Here is a 24,217-nt window from a genome sequence, read left to right as displayed (position 1 = left end):
CCCACAAAATAAAAACACAGCAAATTAAATTAGTGATACGTTACTTCATGGGCTTGAGGAGCCGACAGGCCTACGCAGGCCCAAGAGTTCATCTAGTTCATGCCTTGCCTTTCAGTGAGTCTGCAGCACTCGCTCCAGATGTAGCCACGCCACATCCCAGGCTTCCTCCAGCCTGCCCTTCTGTCAGCATCTCGTTACGAGATTTATTATTATGAGTAATTTCAAGATAAAGCCCGAGAGGCCTTTTCATAAATGCCTTCCTCTTCTTAGGTTGATTTTGTAGGTGATTTACTTTGTCATTTACTTTTGCCACTTAATAGGATTCTTGTTAAGCCTTTTTTTGTTTATAAGTTTGCGTTCCAAAGTCGCAATTGTGTCTGATGTTAATAACAGGCTCCAAGTCCGCAGCTCTGTATGCAAGAATTAGCTCTACAGCATCATTTTTAGACCAGAGAAGTAGAGTTAAGCTTATTTATATAAGGCTGATAAAAAAAAAGCGTTTTCTTCCCACAGGAACGCTGGAAAGAGGCAAATTTAGATAAGTACATTTTCTTGGACTACTTCATGGCTTTCGGAGGCGGGAAGTTTCAGTGTCCTGGAAGGTCAGTGCCGTAACTGAGTAGCATCGGGGCAGCAAGTGTGGAAGAGAGACTCAGGGGACACTCACCATGACGTCTTTTATTGTCAACTTACAGGGAAACCCAGGAGGATGCAGTTTGTTTTTTTGGTCAGTGCTGGCGTGGGATGTTTTTGTAGGAAGGTCTGTGGTGACTTCTCACAGCAGATCTCACAGGAAGACACTGTGCTTGCTGGTGCAGCATAGTGGGTCTTCTGTAGCTCATGCACAGGCAGTCTGAAGTACCACCCACCTGCGTGTGCACATGTATGTCATCGGAGGGGTGTGTGATGCGTGTGTGCAGGTACATATGTATATGCGGGCGTAGAGAAAGAGGGCGCAAGGTTAGGGGTGGTTCCTCTGGTATTTCATATTCTCTGGGTCTTTCACTGGTCTGCAACTGGGCCAAGCAGACTATGCCTGTAACTCAGTGAGTCCTGAGGATCTGCTCCTGCCCATCTCCTCAACACGAGGATTAAAGGCGCATATTGTATACTGTATGTGTCCTATGTGCTCACTTACATACAATAAGTGCACGTCAGCTATTTCAGGAGGCGAGTCCAGACAGTGCAGCTACAGTGAAACTCGTCTCTTCCAGTCTGACTCTCCTTACTCCTGTGTTAGAAAGCAAGTGCATTAGAGAGAAAAAGATTTATGTCACTTTCAGAATTACGTCTGTGGGTATGTACCTGTGTGTGTGTGTGTGTGTGTGTGTGTGTGTGTGTGTGTGTGTGTGTGTGTGTGTGTGTGTAAAACAGAAGAGGGCACCAAAACCTACAGAACTAGTATTAACCAGTAGAGGTGACCTGGCAATGTGAGTGCTTGAGCTTGTCTTCTTTGCAAGAGCAATATGTTCTCTTGGCTGCTAAGCCATCTCTCCAGCCCCAGAAAGCAGTTCTTAGATGAGTTCATCATTTTTTTAATCACCTTGTAAGTCATCATCCTAGATGTGGTGCTTTTTGTTTTCAAGTCTCTTTCAATAAACACTTAATAGCAACTTCTTATTCCGATCATCTTTGGCTTTGACCATAATATTAAAACTAAGGACTGTAATACTTAAGCAAAGCATGAGGCATGGGGCAGTGGTGGACAAATTTCCTGACGAGCATTATTTCGAAGAAGAACGATTACCACCTTCCCTGATAGCTCTTAAGGCTGAGAGACAGCTCTTTCAGTATGAAGGTAAAGGTTACAATAAAGAGGACCATGAAACTGTAGCTCAAGCAATCAATAGTATCTCATTTGAACAAAGATTGTGCTTTCAGAATGTATCGAGTTCTTCCTATATGTAAAGCAGTGTTCTATGTACCTCAGAAGACTTGGATATGAGAAAGTCATATCCTTAACTGTCATGAGGTGAACACTGTGTTGACAAGAAGGACACGGTATTCATACATTGCTTCCAAGAATGGAGAACAGCAATGTCTGATATGGTACTGAAGCTTCAAGAGGATATGACTGGTTAGGAGAATCTTGCTGATTTCATAGAATGTGTCCCTTGAAGGAAACCCAGAACTTTTTGTAGGTTAAGAAGGCAAAATTAATAAAAGAGATACTTACACAGAGAAGCTCTGAGTTTATGGTTTTACTGATGTTTGGGCCACATTGAATCAGGATGGGTTAGGGAAAAGGTTGGCTATGAATGTTGACTTGGTGTCCTGGCTTATCTTGGTTGTCAACGTGACACATCTGGGGAAGTCCTCAAAGAGGAATCACCCCCATCAGATTGTCCTGTGCATGTCTGAAGGCTTTTCTGTGATTGTCGATCAATGTGGGAAGGCCCAGTCCACTGTTGGCAGTGCACTCCCTAGGCAGATGGGTCTGGTCTGTATAAGCAAAGTAGCTGAACAAGCTAGGGGGGAGCAAGCAGTATTTCTTTATGGTCTCTGCTTCAGTTCCTGCCTCCAGGTTCCATGCCTTGAGAACCTGCCTTGACATCTATCCCTTAATGATCGACTGTAGTCTGTAGAATGAAGTAAGCTCCTCCCCACATTGCCTCTGGAAGTCAAAATTAGCACACTTTGAATATAAATGGCTGTCATATATGGTGAACATAGCTAAATTAGAAGCAGGAGGGAATTTAGAGGCAAGACATTAAGCATTCCTTTGGGAATTCTGACTATCAAATGTGGCAAAATATCTTATAACCAGAATTCATAGGTTGAACACAAATGTTGACTATGCCTTACATGTTTTTAAAAAAATCTCATTAACTCTACTTTTCTACTAAGTGTCTGTTTCAAAACATCTTTGTTTCCACCCTGTCCCTTATTCTAAACAGACAACTCATGAACCATTTTGTTTTTAAATTGTTCAGGCGAACAAATGACTTCATTTGGGCAACAGTACACCAAGAGAGCTTTCTACTGGAAACTTAATCCTATGAATCCTTAGTATAAACAAGAGCGAATGACACCCATTCCTAATTGGTATAGCAGGGGCCAACTGATTTTCTCATGCACAAAACACTCAGTGAGTCAAAGAAAGTTGTCTGCAATGTAGCTGGCCTTCAAAGTTCATCATAAACACATGCTCTTATGGGCTTGCAGCTGTTGTTTTATGGAGTATATGCCAGTGGGCATGGGCCCAAGAAAGTAACAGAAATTTTTGGGTAAACAGAAAAACTTGCCGATGTATTTGGTACAGCCATCAGCAACTAACAGACACAATGACAGAACTGGAGCCCTTCTTTGAAAGTCTAAAAGGTTTTGCAGAAGAACCCCTTTCTAGGCACTTCCCTATAGCATCATAGGAAGTGAAGAAAGGAAGTATCTATCATATAACCAGACCTACAAATACAAATGTTGACTATGTCTGACTTAATTTTTTTTTAAAAATCACTAATTAAAATTTTCACTTAATTCTATTACTAATAAAGTCCAGGCTTCCATACACAAATAAGCAGGAGGAAGCAGTGTGAACCGGTCAAATTTCTTCAGAAATAATAAGATGCAAAATGGAGGGCCCCATCAAAATAGACAGGCTCCTCTTGAAGAGAAAGGTGGAATTATTTGTTGAGAATTTTTCTTGCATGGGACTCTCTGGGAGCTGGTGATCTTGCAAGGGGCCATGATTTCTCTATTTGCTCCATGGGATGTTCATCAAAAGCTGGCTTTACTTGGTCCCCACATTTACGAGAAGATAACTGCTTGGTTGTACACAATGATATGGGTAAATTCCAGGGTAAACCTGGGGCTGAAGAGTTGGCTGAGCAGTTAAGAGTGCTTCCCATTCCTCCAGCAGATATAGGTTCAGTGCCCAGCACCCACCACAGGTGGTTCACAATTGCCTGTAACTGAGTTTCCTGGAATCCGGGCCCCCAAGAGTAACTGCATATATGTGGCTCATATAAACTCATGAAGATACACAAGCCATAAATAATGCTTTTAAAGATGCCGATCTTTAGCAAGAATTAAACTGACCTACAGCAAGCAAGAAATAAATACTTGGATAAGATGGGGTGATAATAGAAAGATCTTAATATTTGAAATATAAAAACCAGGAATTTATCTTTCAAGGATGGGAATTGGTTGCACTTTGAGGGGTGTAGTTTTTACTGATTTTTTTTATTTTTAGCTACGTTGTTTGTGGGTTCTTCATGGAATCTTCTTTTATCTGTCTCCTAACAATATCTTCTCCGGCTCAGCTCAGCTTCTCTTGACTCAACGGCCACCAACTGTCTTCTCAGTCTACTAACCCAATTCACTTTCTACTGTCTTTTATTTTCACTGTGATCCATCTCCTCTTCCCATCTCTTCTCTTCCTTTCCCTTCCCTCCCCTCCCCTCTCCTCCCCTCCTCTCTTCTCTTCTCTTCTTTCTTCCTGCATCAGCTGTCTTCTCCAACCCTACTCTTCTGTCTCCTGAACCCTACTCCTACTTACTCCCTAATCTTTCTACTGTCTCCTACTCTCAGCCTCTGCTGGCTTTTTCCTCTCTTGTTCCCAGAAGTCCAAGGGGCAACTGACACTGGAGAAAATAGAATGATTTAAAGGGTCAGGCACATAAAATATTTAATAGTGTGTGTGTGTGTGTGTGTGTGTGTGTGTGTGTGTGTGTTGGGGGGTGTTGCACACAGGGTGGGTGGGGAGGTCTGTTCATGTATCCCAGGACAATGCTAAGCTACAAAGTCATTGATGTATGTTGCATTACTAATGGAAACCATGCAACTATTGAAAAAATGACTTAAAAGTCTGGACGCAGTTAATTAAAAGTACTGTTAGGACCCAAGTAATATAGATTAGAAGTACTGTTAGAACCTAGTTAATATTGATTAGAAGTACTGTTAGTCAACCAATAAAATAGCTCTTGAGTAACCAACATCAACACGACCACTCACTGATTAACTACTCTCTGAATATATGCTATGTCTCATTGTAGGGTTCTGAACTAATGCTACCATTGAAAACAAGTCAGATGAAAGCCCTTCCTCCCTAGAACTGTCTGTGTCCTAACTCAGGTCACTTTCTTAAACACTGCACATAAAGGTACCAAATGTTCCTGAATACTTTATTGTGGTTGGTGAGATTAGATGTGACAAGATACAAAGATAGTCCTGGTCCTCTCCAGGCTCAAACCTGCTATGCCAGCTTGATCATCTGAGCTCAATTCCTAGAACCCATACACCGGTGGAAGGGCAGGACTGGCTACCAAAGACTGAGTCTGACTTTCACATGTTTCTGTTTTTCTACATGCATGTGTGCACAGACAAACATAAATAAAACATTAGCGCTACTTAAAGGGAGATGGCACATGGTAAAAGATAGGGGACTTACATGTCAAATAATTTCTATATCAGTGTGGAGTTAGGAAAGGCTTTTTTAATCAATAAAAATATTCTTTTAAAAATATTCAATAAAGATCTGTCTTCCTGTCAATCTACAAAGCAATTAAAAAAATTAAAAAGCACCCACAGGAGTTCAATGTACCTGATGTTAATATCAAATCTATTATATATTTAGGATTTGTGAAGCTCTAGACACATTTGTTTCTATATATTTATAATTTACATAATATTATTTTATGGTTATATATTAGTAAATTAGTTTTGCATAATACCACATTCGAGAAGGGTCATGAATAGCTTTTACCCTTTTATGCATAGAAATGGCACATTGCTTTTAAAGAATGAGCAAATTCAAATCCCCATGGATTTAATGGGCAAAGAATGAAATTACCTGTTATTCTGAGTAATGTGTTCTGTAAATAAAAATGTTCCTTAAATGCCATTAGGTAAATACAATAAAACGGAAGCATTCACTCATATATAATTTTTAACATTTCCCTAACATTTAGAAATGCATTCTAATATTTTCACAAAGCATGAGTATGTCTGCTAGGGTCTATAAAAATGGATTAGGAATGAGGGCAGAAGATATTCATGTGCCATTAAGGCCAAAGCTCTGAGCCGGGCTGCCAGAGCGCCTTATTAATTTTAAGCTATGCTTCTCTTTTGTCAGTGTCTTGCCAAGGATCAGTGCCTCACTGAAAAGAGCATAGAAGCCACTAGCAGAATGGCAGTCATTATTCTCCTGGCCACTTAATTCTGCTACTTCATCAGGAGGCTGAAATTTAAGTCTGTTGAGAGCTCTGCTGCATGGGTGGCCTTCCAGCACTGAGAGGAGGATGCTCCCAAGGCAAGACATGTACTTTTCTGAGCAAAATTTTCAGAAAAGATCTTTTTCTCTCTTCGTATGCAAAATAGAACCTGGACCCTTTGTGGTGCAATGCGGTGTTTTTGTCTATGGAGAGAAAGGAGACAGTTCTGGTGGGGTGTGTGGATGTCTCCTGTCATTTAACTGAGCTACTGAAGTTCTTTTGTTATTTGTGTATCTCTCCTGTTCAGAGAGAGGCTTTTAGAGACAGATATGGTGATGCATTTTTCCAGACCACTTTAATGAACATTCAGCCTCTCCTCTTGCCCGCTACCCATCAGAGGTAGTAGAAAAGAAAAGTTATTAGTTCATTATCAGCCCAGTCCCATAGCAAACACCAACTACGAACCAGCAGCTATAGTGCAGTCCTCTCAGCAGGCAGACATCACACATGAACCAGCAGCTGTAGTTCAATCCTGAAGAAACACCCAACCAGCCCAAGGCCACCAAGGCAAAAAGCTACAGGAACCTCAGTAGCAGTTCTTTGGCAAGTTTTTCTCACTGGAAGTGTTATCAAAAGCAGAGCTCAATAATGCTGTGTAAAGCGAACCAATACATGTGTGTCGTTAGTGAAGAATATCGAGGAGTAGCAAACAAAACCAATGCTCCAGCTCCCACTGTCTGTGGAAGCATAGAGATCTCTAAATCTAATTTCTTTCTTCCTGTTTCTCTCTTGAGCATGACTACTAACAAATCACAACCAGCCCCACTGAATGACCAACAAGCACCCAATCCACCTATTAGGACTCTGGCATTTATATACCCTATGAAAAATTCCCAGAATTCCTGTCACACAATTGCAGAAACTCTGCAGCTGGAAAAAACATGCCTCTGCTACAGCATGGGTCAAATCATAATCAGCTGCTTCGAAGCGACTCTAGACCCCCACACTTGGGATTGAAACGAAAACATACTCTTATGATAATATTTCTGTGTTTTATAAAGAAACCAGAATTCCAAAATCCTCACTTTGTTTTCCCTTTTCTGTTTTAAGTCACTAATTGTGATGGATGTAGTGGGAAATTATAAACAGATGCATTTTTCAACCAACTAAGCACTTTTTGGGTCAGAGGGCAAGGTTTTCAGGAGACCCCTGCTGCCCAATTCTAGTCTTTATAAGTCTGAGGGTATCCACAGTTTTCAATTTCCTGTGGAAATATAAACACATCTGTGTCTTCAACACAAAACTTTCCATGCCTTCCATTCTGATATTAACACATCCTAATCGTATATAAGTTGATTTAATTACACAGTTTCTTCCCTATAACCCTGTGTGTGTCTCAACTGCTGTTGTTCCTTTTTCATTAACATTCAGAAAATTTAAAGTTAACAGAGCACTGTTTAACCTATCTCTGGGGGTCTTTATTCTTCCTTTTTGTTTTATATGCATTTTCATTTTGAAAACTAATTACTTTATTTGTATCCAAACACACTGCTCCTCTCCCAGTCCCCCTCACAGTAGTGTCCCTTCCTTCATCCTCCTGAACTTCACCTCTGAGTGGGCAGCCCCACCCCAGGGTATATCAGCACCCTGGTGCATCAAGTCTTTGCAGGATTAGGCACAGCCCCTCCCACTGAGACCAGACAAGGCAGCCATGGAGACTGAGCTGCATGTCTGTTACCTATGTGCTGGGGGCCTCAGTCCAGCCCGTATAAGCTCTTTGGTTGGTGGCTCGGTCTCTGAGAGCTCCCAGGGGTCCAGGTTACTTAAGTCTATTGGTCTTCCTGTGGAGTTCCTGTCTCCTTCATGGCCTCCAATCTTTCCCCCATCTCTTCTATAAGAATCCCCAACCTCTCTCCAATGTTTGACTGTTGGTATCTGTTTCAGTCAGCTGCTGGGTAGAACCTCTCAGAGGACAGTTATGCTAGGTTTCTATCTACAAGTGTAATAGAGTATAATTATTAGTGTCAGAGGTTGATGTTGGCCCATGGAATGGGTCTCAAGTTGGGCCAGTTATTGGATGGCCATTCCCTCAGTCTGCTCAATTCTTTGTCCTTGCATTTCTTTTAGACAAGACTAATTTGGGGTCAGAAGTTTTGTGCATGGGTTGGTGTCTTTATCCCTCCACTGGGGATCCTGCTTGACGACAGGAGGTGGCTTTTTCAGGTTCCATGTCCCCATCTAGGCTAAGGCCATCTACATTGACTCTTGGGAGCCTCCCCAATTCCAGGCCTCTGGAGGTTCCTAGAGATTCCTCTCACCTTCCCACACACAGCATAGAGATTCCTCCCACCTCCCCACACACAGCATAGAGATTCCCCCCACCTCCCCACACACAGCATAGAGATTCCTCCCACCTCCCCACCCACAGCATAGAGATTCCCCCCACCTCCCCACACACAGCATAGAGATTCCCCCACCTCCCACACACAGCATAGATTCCTCCCACCTCCCCCCACACAGCATAGAGATTCCTCCCACCCCCACACACAGCATAGAGATTCCCCCACCTCCCCCACACACAGCAGAGATTCCCCCACTCCCCACACACAGCATAGAGATTCCCCCCACCTCCCACACACAGCATAGAGATTCCTCCCACCTCCCCCACACACACAGAGATTCCCCCCACCTCCCCACACACAGCATAGAGATTCCTCCCACCTCCCCACACACAGCATAGAGATTCCTCCCACCTCCCACCTCCCCACACACAGCATAGAGATTCCTCCCACCACCCCACACACAGCATAGAGATTCCCCCACCTCCCCCACACACAGCATAGAGATTCCCCCCACCTCCCCACACACAGCATAGAGATTCCCCCCACCTCCCCACACACAGCATAGAGATTCCTCCCACCTCCCCACACACAGCATAGAGATTCCTCCCACCTTCACACACACAGAAACTGCAGGTTTCCATTCATTCTCCTGCCCCTCTAGCATTCTCTCCCGTCTCTCCTCATACCTGCTCCTGCCCCCCATCCCCTTCCCCTATCCCACCCAATTCCCTCCCTCCTTCTACCTCCTATTTTATTCCCTGTTCTAAGTGAGACTCTCACATCTTTGCTTTAGCCTTTCTTGTTTAACTTCTTTGGGTCTGTGGGGTATATTATGGGTATCCTGTACTTTATGACTAGTATCCACTTATGCATGTCCTTTTGGGTCACTCAGGATGATATTTTCTAGTTCCATCCATTTGCCTGCAAAATTCGTGATGTCTTTATTTTTTAATAGCTAAATAGTACTCCATTATGTAAATGAACCACATTTTCTGTGTCCATTCTTCAGTTGAGGGACATTTAGGCTGTTTCCAGTTTCAGGCTATTACAAATACGCATTTCCTTTAAGGTTCAATTAGATCTTTCTGCTTGTCCTGTAGGATTGTGTAGTGTACCTGCAACGTGCTTTATATTATAATACTCAAAGAGATACTTCATGACATATATGTCAGTCTTTATTGTTCAGGCATGCCCATAATAACCATTACTTCCAGCCATTACAGATTCAGCCTTCTCAGAACTCAAAGCAGTGGCCCATTGACATCCTGAATATGTATCATATGGTATATGTACCTTAGCTGTCCAAATTCTGCAAAGCGAAACACACCTATTCGCCATATTTCATTTCTTTTTGTACCCCTAGAGTTAGTTCCAGTAGGCAATGGAGTTTGGCTACACAGTGAATGAGTCTACTCATTCTTTTCTTACAGTTTCTTTGACTTGTTGCCAGGTGATAGGATTTTCTTTAAACCTCTCCTGTTAACAGGGGTGTTTTTCATCAAAATTTTAGGCTTCCAACACATTTTCTATTAATAATTGACCAATTTCTTCATTTCCTTGGGCTAATAGACCTGCCAAACATGTATGAAACCAACTATGAGTGATATATAGTGGATAGTTTCCTTTTCTAATTGCCTATTGCAGCTATATAAATAACAAAGTTGATTTTGAATTATCTGGAACAAATTCAGCAGTTTCTATATGCAGAACAACTATTTCTTTATGTTGAGAGCGAGTAATTATATTAAAGGATTCAGGAAAATCTAATAATACCATAAGAATTGCATACAGCTCTGATTTTTTATCGGAAATATATGGGCTTTGAATTAATTACTTTTATTTTATTTTTTCGTATGACTTATAGTCTGCCATTCCCAAATTCTTTGCATCAGTATAAAATGTAGGTGCCTCAGGGGTTGGCATTCCTTTTACAATACATGGAAGAATCCAAATAGTTCTTTTTAATTTTTTTTTTCCGGAGCTGGGGACCGAACCTAGGGCCTTGTGCTTGCTAGGCAAGTGCTCTACCACTGAGCTAAATCCCCAACCCTAATAGTTCTTTTTATAAACTGAATACATTTGCTTTTGGGATATTTGCTCTTAAGTTCTCCCAAATAGTTGCTTACAATCTCATTGTCAATCTTCATTGATTACCCATAATGACATAATCTCAGCATTAGTATAAGGTATGACTTCTGCCAGGTCTGTTCCTGACAGTTGACATGGTCTTAGTCTACCTTTTATGATTAAATCAGAAAATTTTTAAAAAGAATTATTTATTTCATGTATATAAGTACACTGTGACTGTCTTCAGACACACCAGATGAGGGCATCAGATTCCATTACAGATGGTTGTGAGCCACCATGTGGTTGCTGGGAATTGAACTCAGGACCTCTGGAAGAGCAGTCAGTGCTCTTAACCACTAAGCCATCTCTTAAGTCTTTTTTCTTTGCTGTTAAGTCTCTCTTTGCTGTTAACCATCTTGGACTGTTTAAGTCTGGATTTCCTTGTAACATTTGAAACAAATTGCTTACCTTTAAGTAGTTAATCCAGTGGTAGACTATAGCCAATTAATATCCTCCATTAATTTTTGAAAATTGTTAAGAATGTTGGGGTCCAGGAGTTACCCCACAAACACCAATCTCAGTCAGACAGAGATGGTTTATTTAATGCACACCCCAAGACTGATCAGGGCCATAGCACAGAATTCAGGAGGGTATGGTGTGTTCCCTTAATGTTCTAAGTCTTATATATTGTAGGTACTTGATATTATTTTGTGTCCCAAGTTTGTCTTTATGATTCTCTGAATTTTCTCAATGTCTGTGGTAATCTCTCCCTGTTCATTTCTGATTTTATTAATTTTGGTCTTTTCTCTCTAATTTGGCTAAAAGTTTCTTCATCTTTCTTTAAAGATCCAACTCTTTGTTTAATTGATAATTTGTATTTTTCATTTCTATTTTATTAATTTTGTCCCTGATTCTGAATCTCTCTTTCCATCAACTGCTTTCAGGTGATGTTTATTCTCCTTTACCCAAAGCCTTCTGGTGCATGGTTAAGTAGTATCCGCTCTTTCAAAACACGGAGAGAAAATTTCCTAATTCATTTGACAAGTCAGCATTTCTACCCTCCACGCCACACAAGGACACTACAAAACAAGCAGCAGACAGATCAACATTTTTATGAATAATTGATGTGAAAAAATCTGAGTGACAGCTCAGAGGTTAAGGGTATTTGCTATTCCTGAGGAGGACTCATGTTCAGTGCCCAGCACCCACATAGATAGTAATAACTACTTAGAGAGGACCCTATCTATGCTTTCTTCTGCCCTCAGCTGGCACTGCATATATGCAGGCAAAACATCCATACACAAAAATAAAAATAATGAAAATTTTTTTAAAAAAATCACATTTTTAAAAATACATCTTAACCAGATGCTCAGAACAGCATTCGGCAGCATCCCTTTCAGATTGGCTGGACATGGTGGCCCATGCTTTTACCCCAGCAGTCAGGAGGGAGGCAGAGACAGATAGACCTCTGTGAGTTCCAGGCTACCCTGCTCTACATAATAACTTGTCTCAAAAAATAAGGGCAACAAGATGGCTCACTGAGTAAAAGTACACTCAGCAGGCACCAAAGGCCAGTTCTCTGCCAGAGCAGCAAGCATTCTTACCCTTTTCACTATTTCTTACCCCTTCAACCTTACTCCTACCCCATTCTTGTCTCTGTGTTTTTCTTTCATTTGAGTTTCCTTACGCAGTACAAAGCATCTACCTTTCATCCTTTCATCCTTTCATCCTTCCTGTTTGTGCTTACTGTTATCTCCAGTCAAAAGCTTGGTGCCATATCCATTACTGATTCATATGGCCACTGAATTATTTTTGTGTAATAATATTAAGAAGAATGATAAATTTAAAACTCCTAGTATGTATTTTTTTCCTTCTCTTCACTAAATTTATCTAGACTTTCAATTTCCACATTGTTGGGGTTCACCACCAGTGGAAATACTACCCAGAAATCTGCACAAAACTCAGATACATGTGTCTTGACCCAGATCTCTGGAGTCATCAACCCAGAGGATAAAGTGCAATGAGCTGTGCCTTCCCAATTCCCACAGGGTATCCTGATAGGCCCTAAAGTTTCCAACCATTGAATCTGTGTTCCTGCCACATAGTTGATTTTGATCTTTCTCAACAATTTCTAAGGAGAGTGAGATTATGGGAAAACCACCTCACCTTGAACTTGAATAGCCATGCTTCAATGCATAGTGTCTCTGAAGCTATGCCCGCCTGCTGCGTTCTCCAAATTCCAGGGCGAGAGCATTCTATTTTCATGAGCTGCAGCTGATAGCAACCAGGAATACACGGCAGAGCTCCTGCTCCTGGCAACGGGCACAGTTTTCCAGCCTGCGCTGGCATGGCCTGTAATGACTTCTAGGAGGGAAAAAGAAAGGTTTTTTTTTTCCCCTCTACAAAAGTCAGAGGGAAGGCAGATGTGATGGTTCACATTTGTAGTTCACGTACTCAGGAGACTGAGGAGGTTTGAGGGCATCCTAGGCTTACATATGGTGTTCTAGGACCCCTGGGGCTTCAGACCAACAGGAGCAGCAAGAAAAAACAACAGCAACAACAATAAATGTCAACTCAAAACCAAAAAGTCTGAAATGGAAGTTAGTAATTCCATCTGATCCTAGCATCCCTTAGGCATTCTGTTTCTTTGATATATATGGCTATCCTCCGAGATACCTGATGGTTGGGGGTGTCTTTTATACACCCCACCCCCACTCTGGCATCCCAGGTGATGGTCTACTGCCTCTCACCCAGCCCCCCCACTCACTCTCTTTTTTTCCTCCGTCTTTACTACTGTGCACTGATGACTTTTCTTGGAACAAGCCTATGAATACCACTCTCTCATTCAGAGCCTGACACCATAGCTGCCAGTCAGACCCCCTTATCCTGTCAGGAACCCTGGCTCTCCATAATCTGACCCCAGCTGTACCTCTGTAAGGTCCTGGTTACCTCCCCAACTCTGAAGGGTTATCCTGCTGTTCCCAGACCCCTGTGCTCTCTGTCCTGGTACACTGGCTCTAAAATGCCCTCAGATGCCATCCCTGCTTATTTAAAGCCTGTCCTTCCTCAAGGTCTGTCTCAAGTTTCGCCTTCAGGAATATCCAGGTCAGTGTGCTCTCCAGACACTAGGTTTCTGCAGCATCTTTGTGACTGCCTTTGCCTTCTCCCCTCACCCTGGTTGTTACCATTTCCATTTCCCTCCATTCAGACCTGGCATTGTGTTTGCTGGGACATCATGTTTCTCTAAGCCCCTGCAGCTATGTCCAGACAAGTATTTACAATTGGGAAATCTACAAGTGCTAAGTATTTGAGGAATTTTCAACATGTTTGTACTTTAATGAATTTTCTTTCTAGTTGTGCATTCTTCTTCCTTTTAGTGTAAAAACTGAATCTGTTATAAACAGTACACCTCATTATTTTCACTGTTTTGACATTGGAAGTGTTGGGCAAGTATTCTTAGTATGAGCATAGCTCAGCTGGCTTCTGAGGAACTCTGGGGAAGAAAACAGACTTAGGAAGAAGTTTCTTTCCTGAAGTGCCACAATTGGTAAGATTCTAGACTCATCCATGGAAGAAAACTCAACATTAAATGCCCAAAAGTTTTATTTAGCCGTTGCCAAAAATTTGCCTTCAGTGGATACTTGAGAAAAATTCTACTAGAAATTTTAAATATTTAAATTTGGGTAATATCATATTTTCTTATCTTTAGCTAAAATAACAATGTAAAATTTTTGATCTGCTTTTCTTTATACATACGTGCATGGGTCTGTGTGTCTGCTTATCTTCTGGTCTCTCAGGGCACGCACACACATGTACATGCACACACACTCTTATGCACATGTGCATTGCACACACAGACACAGAGATATACCGATATGTACAAATAAAGATAAAATAAATCTTTAAAAACATAGACTTACACTTACTGTGCTGGTCTCCTGACTAAGCATTTTTTACATCAAAAGCATCTGAGCTATGCCACTCACTCAGGGGAGTATGTGGTATTAGAAAATAGAGTTATGTATTCATGCATCTTTTATGGACAAGTAATCATTTTATGTTTTCCTTTCAGGTGGTTTGCTCTCTTAGAGATTCAACTGTGTATTATCTTAGTGCTTTATAAGTATGAGTGCAGTCTTCTGGATCCATTACCAAAGCAGGCAAGTGCTTTTAGAACTTTAAACATTACTATGACCTCAGATATGACACAAAACTCTAAACATGTGGCTTTCAATACTGGCCATGTGTTGAGAGATTTCCTTACATTTGACCTTAACTCTATCCAGAGAGGACTTCTGTGGGTCTAGAAATGAACTCTTTGTTTTGGATGTTGTCATTGATCCATTTGAAATGGTGCAGGACAACCAATCCTCCTACTAAAGACAGTAAACAGAAAGGAAAAGGATATCACTCAGGCTTAACTCAATGTAGATGCAGTAGTTCCTGAAGGGACATGAGTTTATTTATGGCATCTTCGTCAGTCCGATAAAGTAAAGGGTAGGGAGCTGGCAAGCCTGTAGGCCCTGGTGAGTGTTATGGAGCCAAGAGATTATTAGAATAAGGTCTCTATCACTTCTCTGCTCTGCAGATGGTAAAGTGGATGCTTGATGTTTTGGATCTCGGCCATAGGAACATTCCCCAGCCTTTCTGCCTCCCCTCTGCACCTTTTAGAAGAAATCAGTCAGGGGAGACTTAGGTCTAAAACTGTTGACTTCTGTGTCTGAGTTTCTGTGTCTCTTCTGCGTCTCTGCTTTTAGAGTTCTCTTCATTTGGTGGGTGTCCCCCAGCCAGCAGGGAAATGCCGAATTGAATATAAACAAAGAGTATGACCTTCATTGGGACTCAAGAGATTCAGAACCTTCCAGAGGAGTGAAGTCATCTACAGAGCTACAGTCCTCCCAGCATCTTGACCTGAAGACATCCTTGTGGCACACGCATTTCAAATCTGAAGACCGTGCACCGTGGTTCACTCTCAGGAACACAGAAACCCCAATTCAAGGTTTACAGAAAGGGTTCAGATGATTTGGAAAAGTTGATAAAACGTTAGAATTTGGCTCCATACATAGGCGTATCAAAACCTCAAGTAGAATTGTCGCTTTAATCGAACTATTGGTATGTTAAGTTCCCTGTGAAGACAACATACTTACAATTTCCCTTTCGCAAAATAACTACAGTGCAGGACACTGAAAAATTAGATCATTTCTAGATATTTTGTAGTTTAAAAATGTGATATTTAACTAGACCTTGGACATGTTAGGCTTATTGATACCAATCATTGCAGAATGCCTAGTGCTCAAAATTTGAATAAAACCATGGTTTATGACGCTGGGAATGGGTCCCCATGCTGCGTTCATTCCTGCACTCTCTTATGTCCAGGGTAGTATCTTCCACTTGGGGATACTAATCAGTACACATTGACTGAAGTATCGATTTGTATTTTAGTTAAGGGGGAAGCACTCTTTTGACTCAAAGTATCTTTACTTATCCTTTGACAGAGATAATATTTTTTACTCCTGTGTAAAATGCACAGTCTTATTATATCTTATGTTTTTGTGATATCCCTGGGAGACCTGCTTTATTCAGAAGTGAAACAGAGGAGCAGTGGATCTGTGGGAGAGAGAAGGTGGGGAGGGGAGCAGAGGGAGGGAAAACTGGGGTCGGAATGTATTGTATGAGAGATGAGTAAATGAATGGATGAATAAAATACACATCTGGTTTTGTGCCAGGTAAATAGCTGCACATGAGTCTGTTTTTCGAGTCTTAGGACAGTGGGATATTTGCCATTAAGTTCTGGAGAGAAAACCCAGTGGGTCCACGGGAACCTATGGTTTTCCTAACAATGGTGTCATCCTTTACCCGCCAGAATCCAAAACCGAGTTCATTTCTGATGTTGCATGGTGGCTGTATAGCTCTTCTTAGGCTTCTTCCCTTACCTGTCCCAGCCCCAGCTCCGGAAGTTGGAAATTGTTGACTCTTCTTTCCTTCACCAACAAGGACACAGGTCTCCAGAAGACTGGTGGGTGCTTTCAAGAGTGCTCACTCTCTGCAGGGAGTGATTGAATTTGAAGCTCACCCAGCTGCTCACAGCTTCCCTCAGCAGGCTCAGCGGTCGGGAGAAGGCAGTGCCGGAAGTCCACAGCAGCTCAGCTTTGCAGCCCAGCCTGGGAGGTTCTGCTGCAGTAACAGTTGTGTTCTGAGGGAAGGTGTATTCACTGTCCAACAGCCAAGGCCCACAATAAGATGCTGTGTTTGCATATATTTGCATATATTTGCATATATTTGCATACAGCTGAACTAAATTTCACAGACTGATGTTGGCTTATTCTTCCTTCATAAGGGTCATTGTGTGCTAATCTGTCTATGTACTCTAAGAACCATTGTAGAAAAGGAAGTCTGTTGGTGTTTAGAATAATGAAGTTAATATTTGGAGATCCCATGCTTTTTAAAATATATATCTCACTGGGTATTTATATCATATGTAATATTCTTGTATTAACTGGAGTTTCCTGGAGGCAAATCCTGAGGCAGACTTGTATGAAGATGGCTTACTTGGGAGGCAGGAGACAAAGGGCAGGGAGCTGATAAGCCCAAAGGCTGTATTAGCAGGCTGTGTGTTGTAGCCTCAAGGGTTCCTTTTGGGACCATATGAGAAGCCTCCAGCCATTGTTCAGCTGAAGGGTATGAGGCAAGGTGACTGCGCTGAAGATGTTAAGCTATGCTCTGAGGTCAGGAGCCTGCAGGCCCTACAGCTTTGCATGATGGGATACTCTCCAGCGAAGTGAGCAAATGAGCCTGGATTTGCTGAGCTCTGTGAACTGGGCTTGGGCTGAGGAGACCTGGCATAAAGGTACAGTGACATCTGATGTTTTCTCCTCCTTTCCTTTCTCAGATCTGTTACTGCCTTGCTTAGATCCGCTACACCGTAGTCAACATGGTGGCTGCCAAAGGGAGACTCGTTAGGTTTGGCTAATGTGGCCTTCATAGTGTTTTAAGATGGGCCTAAGTTTCTCCACTCATGATGAAGACCCACCATAACTCACCCTTAGAATGTGTTGCTGAGTCTAAGCCAAACTTTATAGTGGCCAGATAAGACAGGCATGAGCTGTGAGGTGGTGGGGTACAGCCGCCTCTACAGTTTTCAATCCAGACTTCTATCTGCTTGCAGCATTGCAAGTCAAACCGAAGCCTGCAGCATCATGCTTGTTGTAATCTCCTGACAGTCTCAGAGACCTTAGAGCAGATGAGGAGCGAGAAAGAAGTGCTGGGAACTCCCAAGCATCCTGAGGGATGCAGGTGAGGCTCTTCCAATCCCTTTGGGGGTCCCTCTGTCTTAAGGAGTTGTTTTCCTCTTAGCATTCGTGCTGTGCATTAAGCACCAAATCTTTTTGGCTTCTGTCTTTTGGCTTTTGAGTCTGCTGCTCCCTTGAGACTGGCGAGCATTGGAGGCCCCTGTTAAAAACTGGAGTAGCTCCTGGATTGCACTGGGTCCTATGAGTAATTGGATTGGATCCAATTGGAGGTCTCAGCTATCTAACTGGTTGCGACAGACACTGACGGTAAGTGCACTTACTGAGGGAAATGGGAATCCTGGCTTTCCAGAATTTGCAGGGACTTCGTGTTCTAGCCTCTGTTTTTCTTGCCTACGGAGGAATATGACAGGCTTCTTAAACCCTCGCAAATTGAGGATGGAAAGGGGGAACTATCAGATCTGCATCTGTCTGCATTTCTGGGTTATGTACACTAACATGTGGGATGTGTATGTGTGAACTTACAAAAATATATGAAAAGCTTATTATATTATTTCTCTTGCTGTGATAAGACACCATAACCAAAGCAAATTATACACAGAGGAGTTTATTTCTACTTATGGTTCCAGAGGGATTAGACTCCATCATGACCGGGAACCATGGCGGCAGGAGTAGGAAGCTCAGAGCTCTAGTTAAACAGCAGAGAGAAAACAGAGAGCATGCACCGGAAGAAGGGTGAGGCTATGAACTATAAAAGTCCATCCCAGGTAACATACTTCTTCCTGCAAATGCTGCACTACTTCCCATGCAGTGCCGACTGGTGACCATATTCAAATACCTGAGCCCATGGAAGATAATTCTCTTTCAAACCATCCTAGAGCTCTGCTTAACTGAAGTAAAGGGGAAAAGGTGTTCAAAGCTAGTTGTTAATTACAGGTTTTCAAAATGATCTTTAATGACTTATTTTTATTTTATGTACTTTGGTGTACTTCTTAGGTGTGTGTGTGTGTGTGTGTGTGTGTGTGTGTGTGTGTGTGTGAGAGAGAGAGAGAGAGAGAGAGAGAGAGAGAGAGAGAGAGTCACTAAAACTAGAGTTACAGTTTTGAGCTGCTGTGTGAGTGTGAATTCCTGTCCTTTGGAAGAGAATCTTAACCAATGAGCCATCTCTTCAGCTCCTAATTACAGATCAATTTACTAGTTAAACAAACTGTATTATACCCTTTATATATTAGGCCACGAAGATGAGGGTTTAGCCATGGACTACAATGTGCAGGGAGGAATTCTTTCATACATACAATCTGTGAGAATGGAAAGAGGAAAGGGATTTGTGTTTGACTCTTGGGGTTGAGTCTCTTTACCTCTGTGAGGTTTGTATTTGATCATTGTTAGATAGGGCTTCCTGTTGTCCAGTCTGGCATGAAACTTACTATCTGATAATGCTGTCTTTGAACTACTGATCCTCCTTGTGCCCGCATCCCAAATCCAGATATTACAGGCATGCACAAACATGGCTGACTCCATTTATGGAGTTTTTGATACTCCCTTAATTTCTTAATGAGCTGAGACCTACAAAGGTAGGACCAGCCACAGGGCTTCCTCAGTCCTTGGATGAATTGTATACAAGTTTGCATATATGGTTGGGAGGTCCTGGGATCTGGGGAGGTGATCAGTGTGAGGTCTTGGGATATGGATGTTTCTGTAGTACCTGGCTGCCAGCTACCAAGTGAACCAGGCCAGCTGTAGCTGCTTCTATGTTTTTCTGCCTAGAATTGCCTCCTTGCTGCCCTTGCTGGAAACTGTTGGGTTAGATTCTCTAGACATCATCACCACAGTTTCTTGTCCCTAGTTATTATGGGTTTATCACCTTGTGTATAAACTATTCCCAAGGAGGCCAGGGAAGTCATCATGGGGAAAAGAGGGAAGAGGGTAGAGGAGGGAGGGAGTGTGTGCGTGTGTGTGTGTGTGTGTGTGTGAGAGAGAGAGAGAGAGAGAGAGAGAGAGAGAGAGAGAGGAAGAAGAAGGAGGAGGAGAAGGAGAAGGAGGAGAAGGAGAAGAAGAAGAAGAAGAAGAAGAAGAAGAAGAAGAAGAGGAAGAGGAAGAGGAAGAGGAAGAGGAAGAAGAAGAAGAAAGAGGAGGAGGAGGAGGAGGAGGAGGAGGAAGAGGAGGAGGATAGCATATAGGGACTCATGACCCAGAACAACCGTGGAGGGTGTCATAATCACTAGGTGTCTGTATCTCTTTTCTCAAGAGCATAGAGCTGGCTAATGGAGTTTTAGCTTGACTTTGCTATTTGAAAAGAATAAAATGAGATGAAATTTAATAACTAAGATGAGCATTGTTTACCACAAGCAATTCAAATTTAACACTCAGAAAAATTGACTAAACTGGGTAACTATAAATGACATAAACATTTATAAATAATCATTTCATATTCCAGAAATCCGTGTGGTAACTTAAGGCCTTGACACAAAGTGAAATAATAGATGTCCATTTGGTATCGGGGTTATTTCCCACCAAATTAAAAACTATTAAGATGTTAATTATTAAATATAACTCAAAAGTTTATGTATTTTGGCATTTTGCTTTTATATGGTTGAAAGTCGCTAAATGTACTTAGGGTTGTTAAAGTAGGTCAAAGTGCATAGATAATGATTATGGAGTACAGACCATCTTCAATGGGATATCTATAACATACCTCTTCCCCTCAAGGTTCAGGAGACATTGAAAGATTGAAAGACTGACACAGGACCAGGTACACTACTGCAAACAGTGCCTTCTTGATCTGACCAGGATGCTGTACCCAGGACTCTCAAAGGCTGCGGTTGACTGTACAAGACTTGCACAAGATAAAACCAGTCAGCATTCCAGCCAGGATGGGGAAGGGATTGCAAGACCCTAAACCTGGATGGGGAGCCACAGACAGTTGGTAGCCGCAGTAGGGGCGGTCAGTGTTCTTCAGGGGCATGGCCATTGTTGGATGGCTCATGCTCTAGTGGTCAGCCCTACACCCATGTACGTGTGAGCAGTGCTAAGTGTTCAAAAGCAACAGAAGATGTAAATTTGAGAGGAGAGATACCTTGGAGCCCTGAAAAGAGCTGGAGGCAGGGGAAGTGAGAAATGGGATAGGATCAGAATGTATTCTCTTTGTGTATGAGATCCTCAAATAAGAATAATAATAAAACAAAAGTTGTTTTATGTGAAAACATACTCCTAAAAATTACCTCAAAATTGGATTTCTAAATTTATAGTATTTTCCACGTAGGAAGGCTGTGGTGGCTTGGCTTGAGAGACTGTTGAGGGACTATATTGAGAGTCTCTGTTCTCACAGACTCGTGTATCTGAGTATTTGATTCCCTAGCAGATGCCTCTGTTCTTAGTGACCATGGAACCTAAGGAGGTGTAGCCTTCCTGGAGGAGGTGTATTACTGAGTGTGAGCTTTGAGGAAGTACAGTCTCCCCCACTTTCTGTGATGCAATTTACAGACCTCCAGGTTTTTATGTTAACTCACAAACTGGGATACAAAGACCAGGTCCAATGAGGATTTCTCAAGACATGTTTGGACCCCAAAGCAAATGGTCTTATTTGCCCCTTAGCCCACATGATCATCATCTCAGATTCCTAGCTCAATGATACTAACAATACCTCTCCAAGCAACGTGTCTGTGAAGAAAGGAGCTGGTGTGGTAGTCTTGTGTTCACCACTAGAGCATGGAAGATTTCGTAGCGTACCTTACACCTGCAATCTCATACTTTGAGAGATATAAGATTAAGTACAAGTATTGGTTATGCAATTTAATGGTAAATTGGTTGTTCCAGAAACACTTCCCTTTATCTATGTGTTACATGGTAGAGAACACAGAGGAAAAGCATTATCCCTTCTAGATAGCCTGTCATATCTTCCATGCCTTGAAGTAAATAAGTGAGGTTGTAGGTGTTGGGATTAATCAGTGTAAGGTATCTTGATGGACCATGGACAAGGTGTGGCACTAAGAGATTATACCATGCAACAGACCTAATGCAAGAGCGTTATTGAGGAGGGGAGGAGTGAGACACCATCTCAGAATGGGGACATGAGAAAGATAGAAGCAGACAGAGAGACCAGGAGACAGCGAATGAAAGACAGAGAGATGGGCAGAGAATGAGAGAGGGGCCATGATGTTGAGAGGGGTCTTTTGAAGGGTGTATGTATTGCAAAGGAAAATATGCAACTTTTAGTGACAGTGGAAATGCATGCCACCTAGCAGCAGTGGGTGATGATGTAAGGTGCTGGCATTGAGCCAGCCTGAAGGCAGGCTGGGAGAGTGCCTGATCTATGACAAGAGGGATTGATCCACACCCCAACAGGCCCTATAACAGACTACTACTGAGGCTTTGGTTGCACAATAGACATTTTGTAAAAAAAAAAAAAATCCTCATGCTAAAATTGTTTTCAATAATAGGCTGTCGATTGCCTACTGGAACACGTGGAAGGACCTGGGTTGACAGTGATTGGCATTTCTTGGTGCAGGTGGAATTTGACAGACTCCCTTGCAGGTTGAAGTAACAGATCCTTCTTCATCTAGCTCGCTCTTGAATCCTTTTGGATTGGTGAGGCCTGTGGGGTTCCTTCCTAAAGAGCACGCTTCTTATTGTTAAGCCAATGGTAATGAATTTCTGATGGCAACCACAGCAGCGTTATTGTGTGCCATCTTCTCAAGTTTCAAACATCCACATGCAAAGAATGCATGGCATATCCCATAATATATAAAGGGTATGTTGAGGATAATATACAATGTCCCTGTCATGTTCTTCCCCCAAAGTGGAAGGTCCTTCAAATCAAAGAATCTGACTGATTTGAGCTGCTCGATTCGGCTCCAATAAACTAGCCAAGCCATACTCGAATGCCTTGCACTGCAATGTCATCCAGCATGGTGGTTTGAATGAAAATGGCCCCAGCAGGCTCATATAGTTTAATGTGTGGTTCCTAGTTGGTGTACTGATTGAGGACGATTAGGAGGTGTGTCCCTATGGGTTGACTGGGCTTTGAGTCTCTCTCTCTGTCTCCTGCTTCTGGATCAGATGTAAGCTCTCAGCCACTGCTCCAGCTTCATGCTTGCCTTCCCGCTGTCATGGGTGTGGCCTCACCCTCTGAAACTATAAGCAAGCTCACAATTTTAAATGCTTTCTCACATAAGGTGTCTTGGCCAAAGTGTCTCATCAAGGCAGTAAAGAACCAAGATGCACGGTCAATGCAAACATTCAAATCTTCCCAAAAGACCTTTCATCTAAAACCAGAAAACTTTCAACCGAACCAAGTCAGCCTAGTATGGAAATCTCCCCTGCCATAGTCCTGAAAGGACATTCAGGACAAAGGACAGGAGGGAAGGAGTAAGGGAGGGAAGGAAGGCAGGGAGAGAGAAGAAACAAAACAAAACAAAAGAAAAACCAAGGCAGATATAGCTTAAAGTTATCCAGTTTGTTTTAGGGGAGTTTTTCTAAGTTTATTTGTTTTGTGATGGTTTTACCTACTCTTTTCTTTTTCCTTCTTCCCACCTTGCAGCCCCCTTTTGCTCTGCTATTTGCTGTTTGCAATGGGTGATATGATGTCCCACATCTGCTTTTATCTTTCGGGTTTTAGACGATGACCAAAAGAAGTCGTTCAGGTTGGCCTGAAACTGCTCCCATACCTATTTTAAGTTGAACTCAAGGGTGAGCCGAGAACTAACTTGTAGTGTATCTAGAACCTACTCCTCTCACGGGGAACTGAGCTCCAAGCAACCCTGGGATGGCAGCCATTATTCACCCCCTGTTCACACAGGATAGGTGTGAACTGTGCCCAGGAGGCTGTCAGATCACTATTTTTTTTTCCTTTCAAAATGATAAAAATAGAAATGTCTGTGGTGGTATAACAGGTCCCCCCAGACCTTAGCACAAGTGACTCCATGTTCGAGGTACCATTCTGACCTTAGAACCCAGCACGTAGCCATCAACACCTGCCAAAATAAACACAAAGACCTAAGCCATGGAAAACCTAGTCCATATCTGGGATCCAGGAATGTCCCAAAATGTACTGACTTAACCTTGCTTTTTTTTTTTTTTTTTTTTTGGCTGTTTTAGTTTTGTTTCTTGGTAATTGTTTTTTGCTTACCAAGGTGTGCCAACCAGGATGTCGTTGTTTGTACATAAAACAAACCAAACCAAACAACAAAACCTGGCAAACCTTGGGGGCTTCCAGATATTGGGTAAGTTCCTTATGCAGACACAGGCTAGCAGTACAGACGTTCTGTTTGGCTTTAAGAATATCTACAGGGCCACTGCCCAACTGTGGCACATGTTTCAATGCCATGTGGGTATAAGTTGACCTCTTCCTTTCTCCTCTGACATGGTGGGGGAGCAACCCAGCAGATCGTTCCTCTGCTTGCTCCTGGTA

The 24,217-nt window shown here is 42.3% G+C and overlaps 1 protein-coding gene across 2 annotated transcripts in view; it reads left to right on the top strand.

Annotated features, from left to right (window-relative positions):
- LOC116898053 (24-hydroxycholesterol 7-alpha-hydroxylase) overlaps positions 1 to 16,264 on the top strand; it is a 75,950-nt gene extending 59,686 nt beyond the window's left edge. The window contains exons 10-12 of one of the 2 annotated variants that reach the window (XM_032899447.1): positions 514 to 602; positions 14,634 to 14,725; positions 15,319 to 16,264. In XM_032899447.1, coding sequence (XP_032755338.1) covers positions 514 to 602; positions 14,634 to 14,725; positions 15,319 to 15,371 — 234 coding nt within the window. In that variant the 3' untranslated portion in view covers positions 15,372 to 16,264. The remainder of the gene's footprint in view (positions 1 to 513; positions 603 to 14,633; positions 14,726 to 15,318) is intronic. The other variant, XM_032899445.1, reaches the window with a different exon arrangement.
- Positions 16,265 to 24,217: the final 7,953 nt, after the last annotated feature.

The sequence above is a fragment of the Rattus rattus genome, chromosome 4 (genome assembly GCF_011064425.1).
Source record: "Rattus rattus isolate New Zealand chromosome 4, Rrattus_CSIRO_v1, whole genome shotgun sequence".
Classification (NCBI taxonomy): Eukaryota; Metazoa; Chordata; class Mammalia; order Rodentia; family Muridae; genus Rattus; species Rattus rattus.
This window is presented reverse-complemented; position numbering and strand designations above follow the sequence as displayed.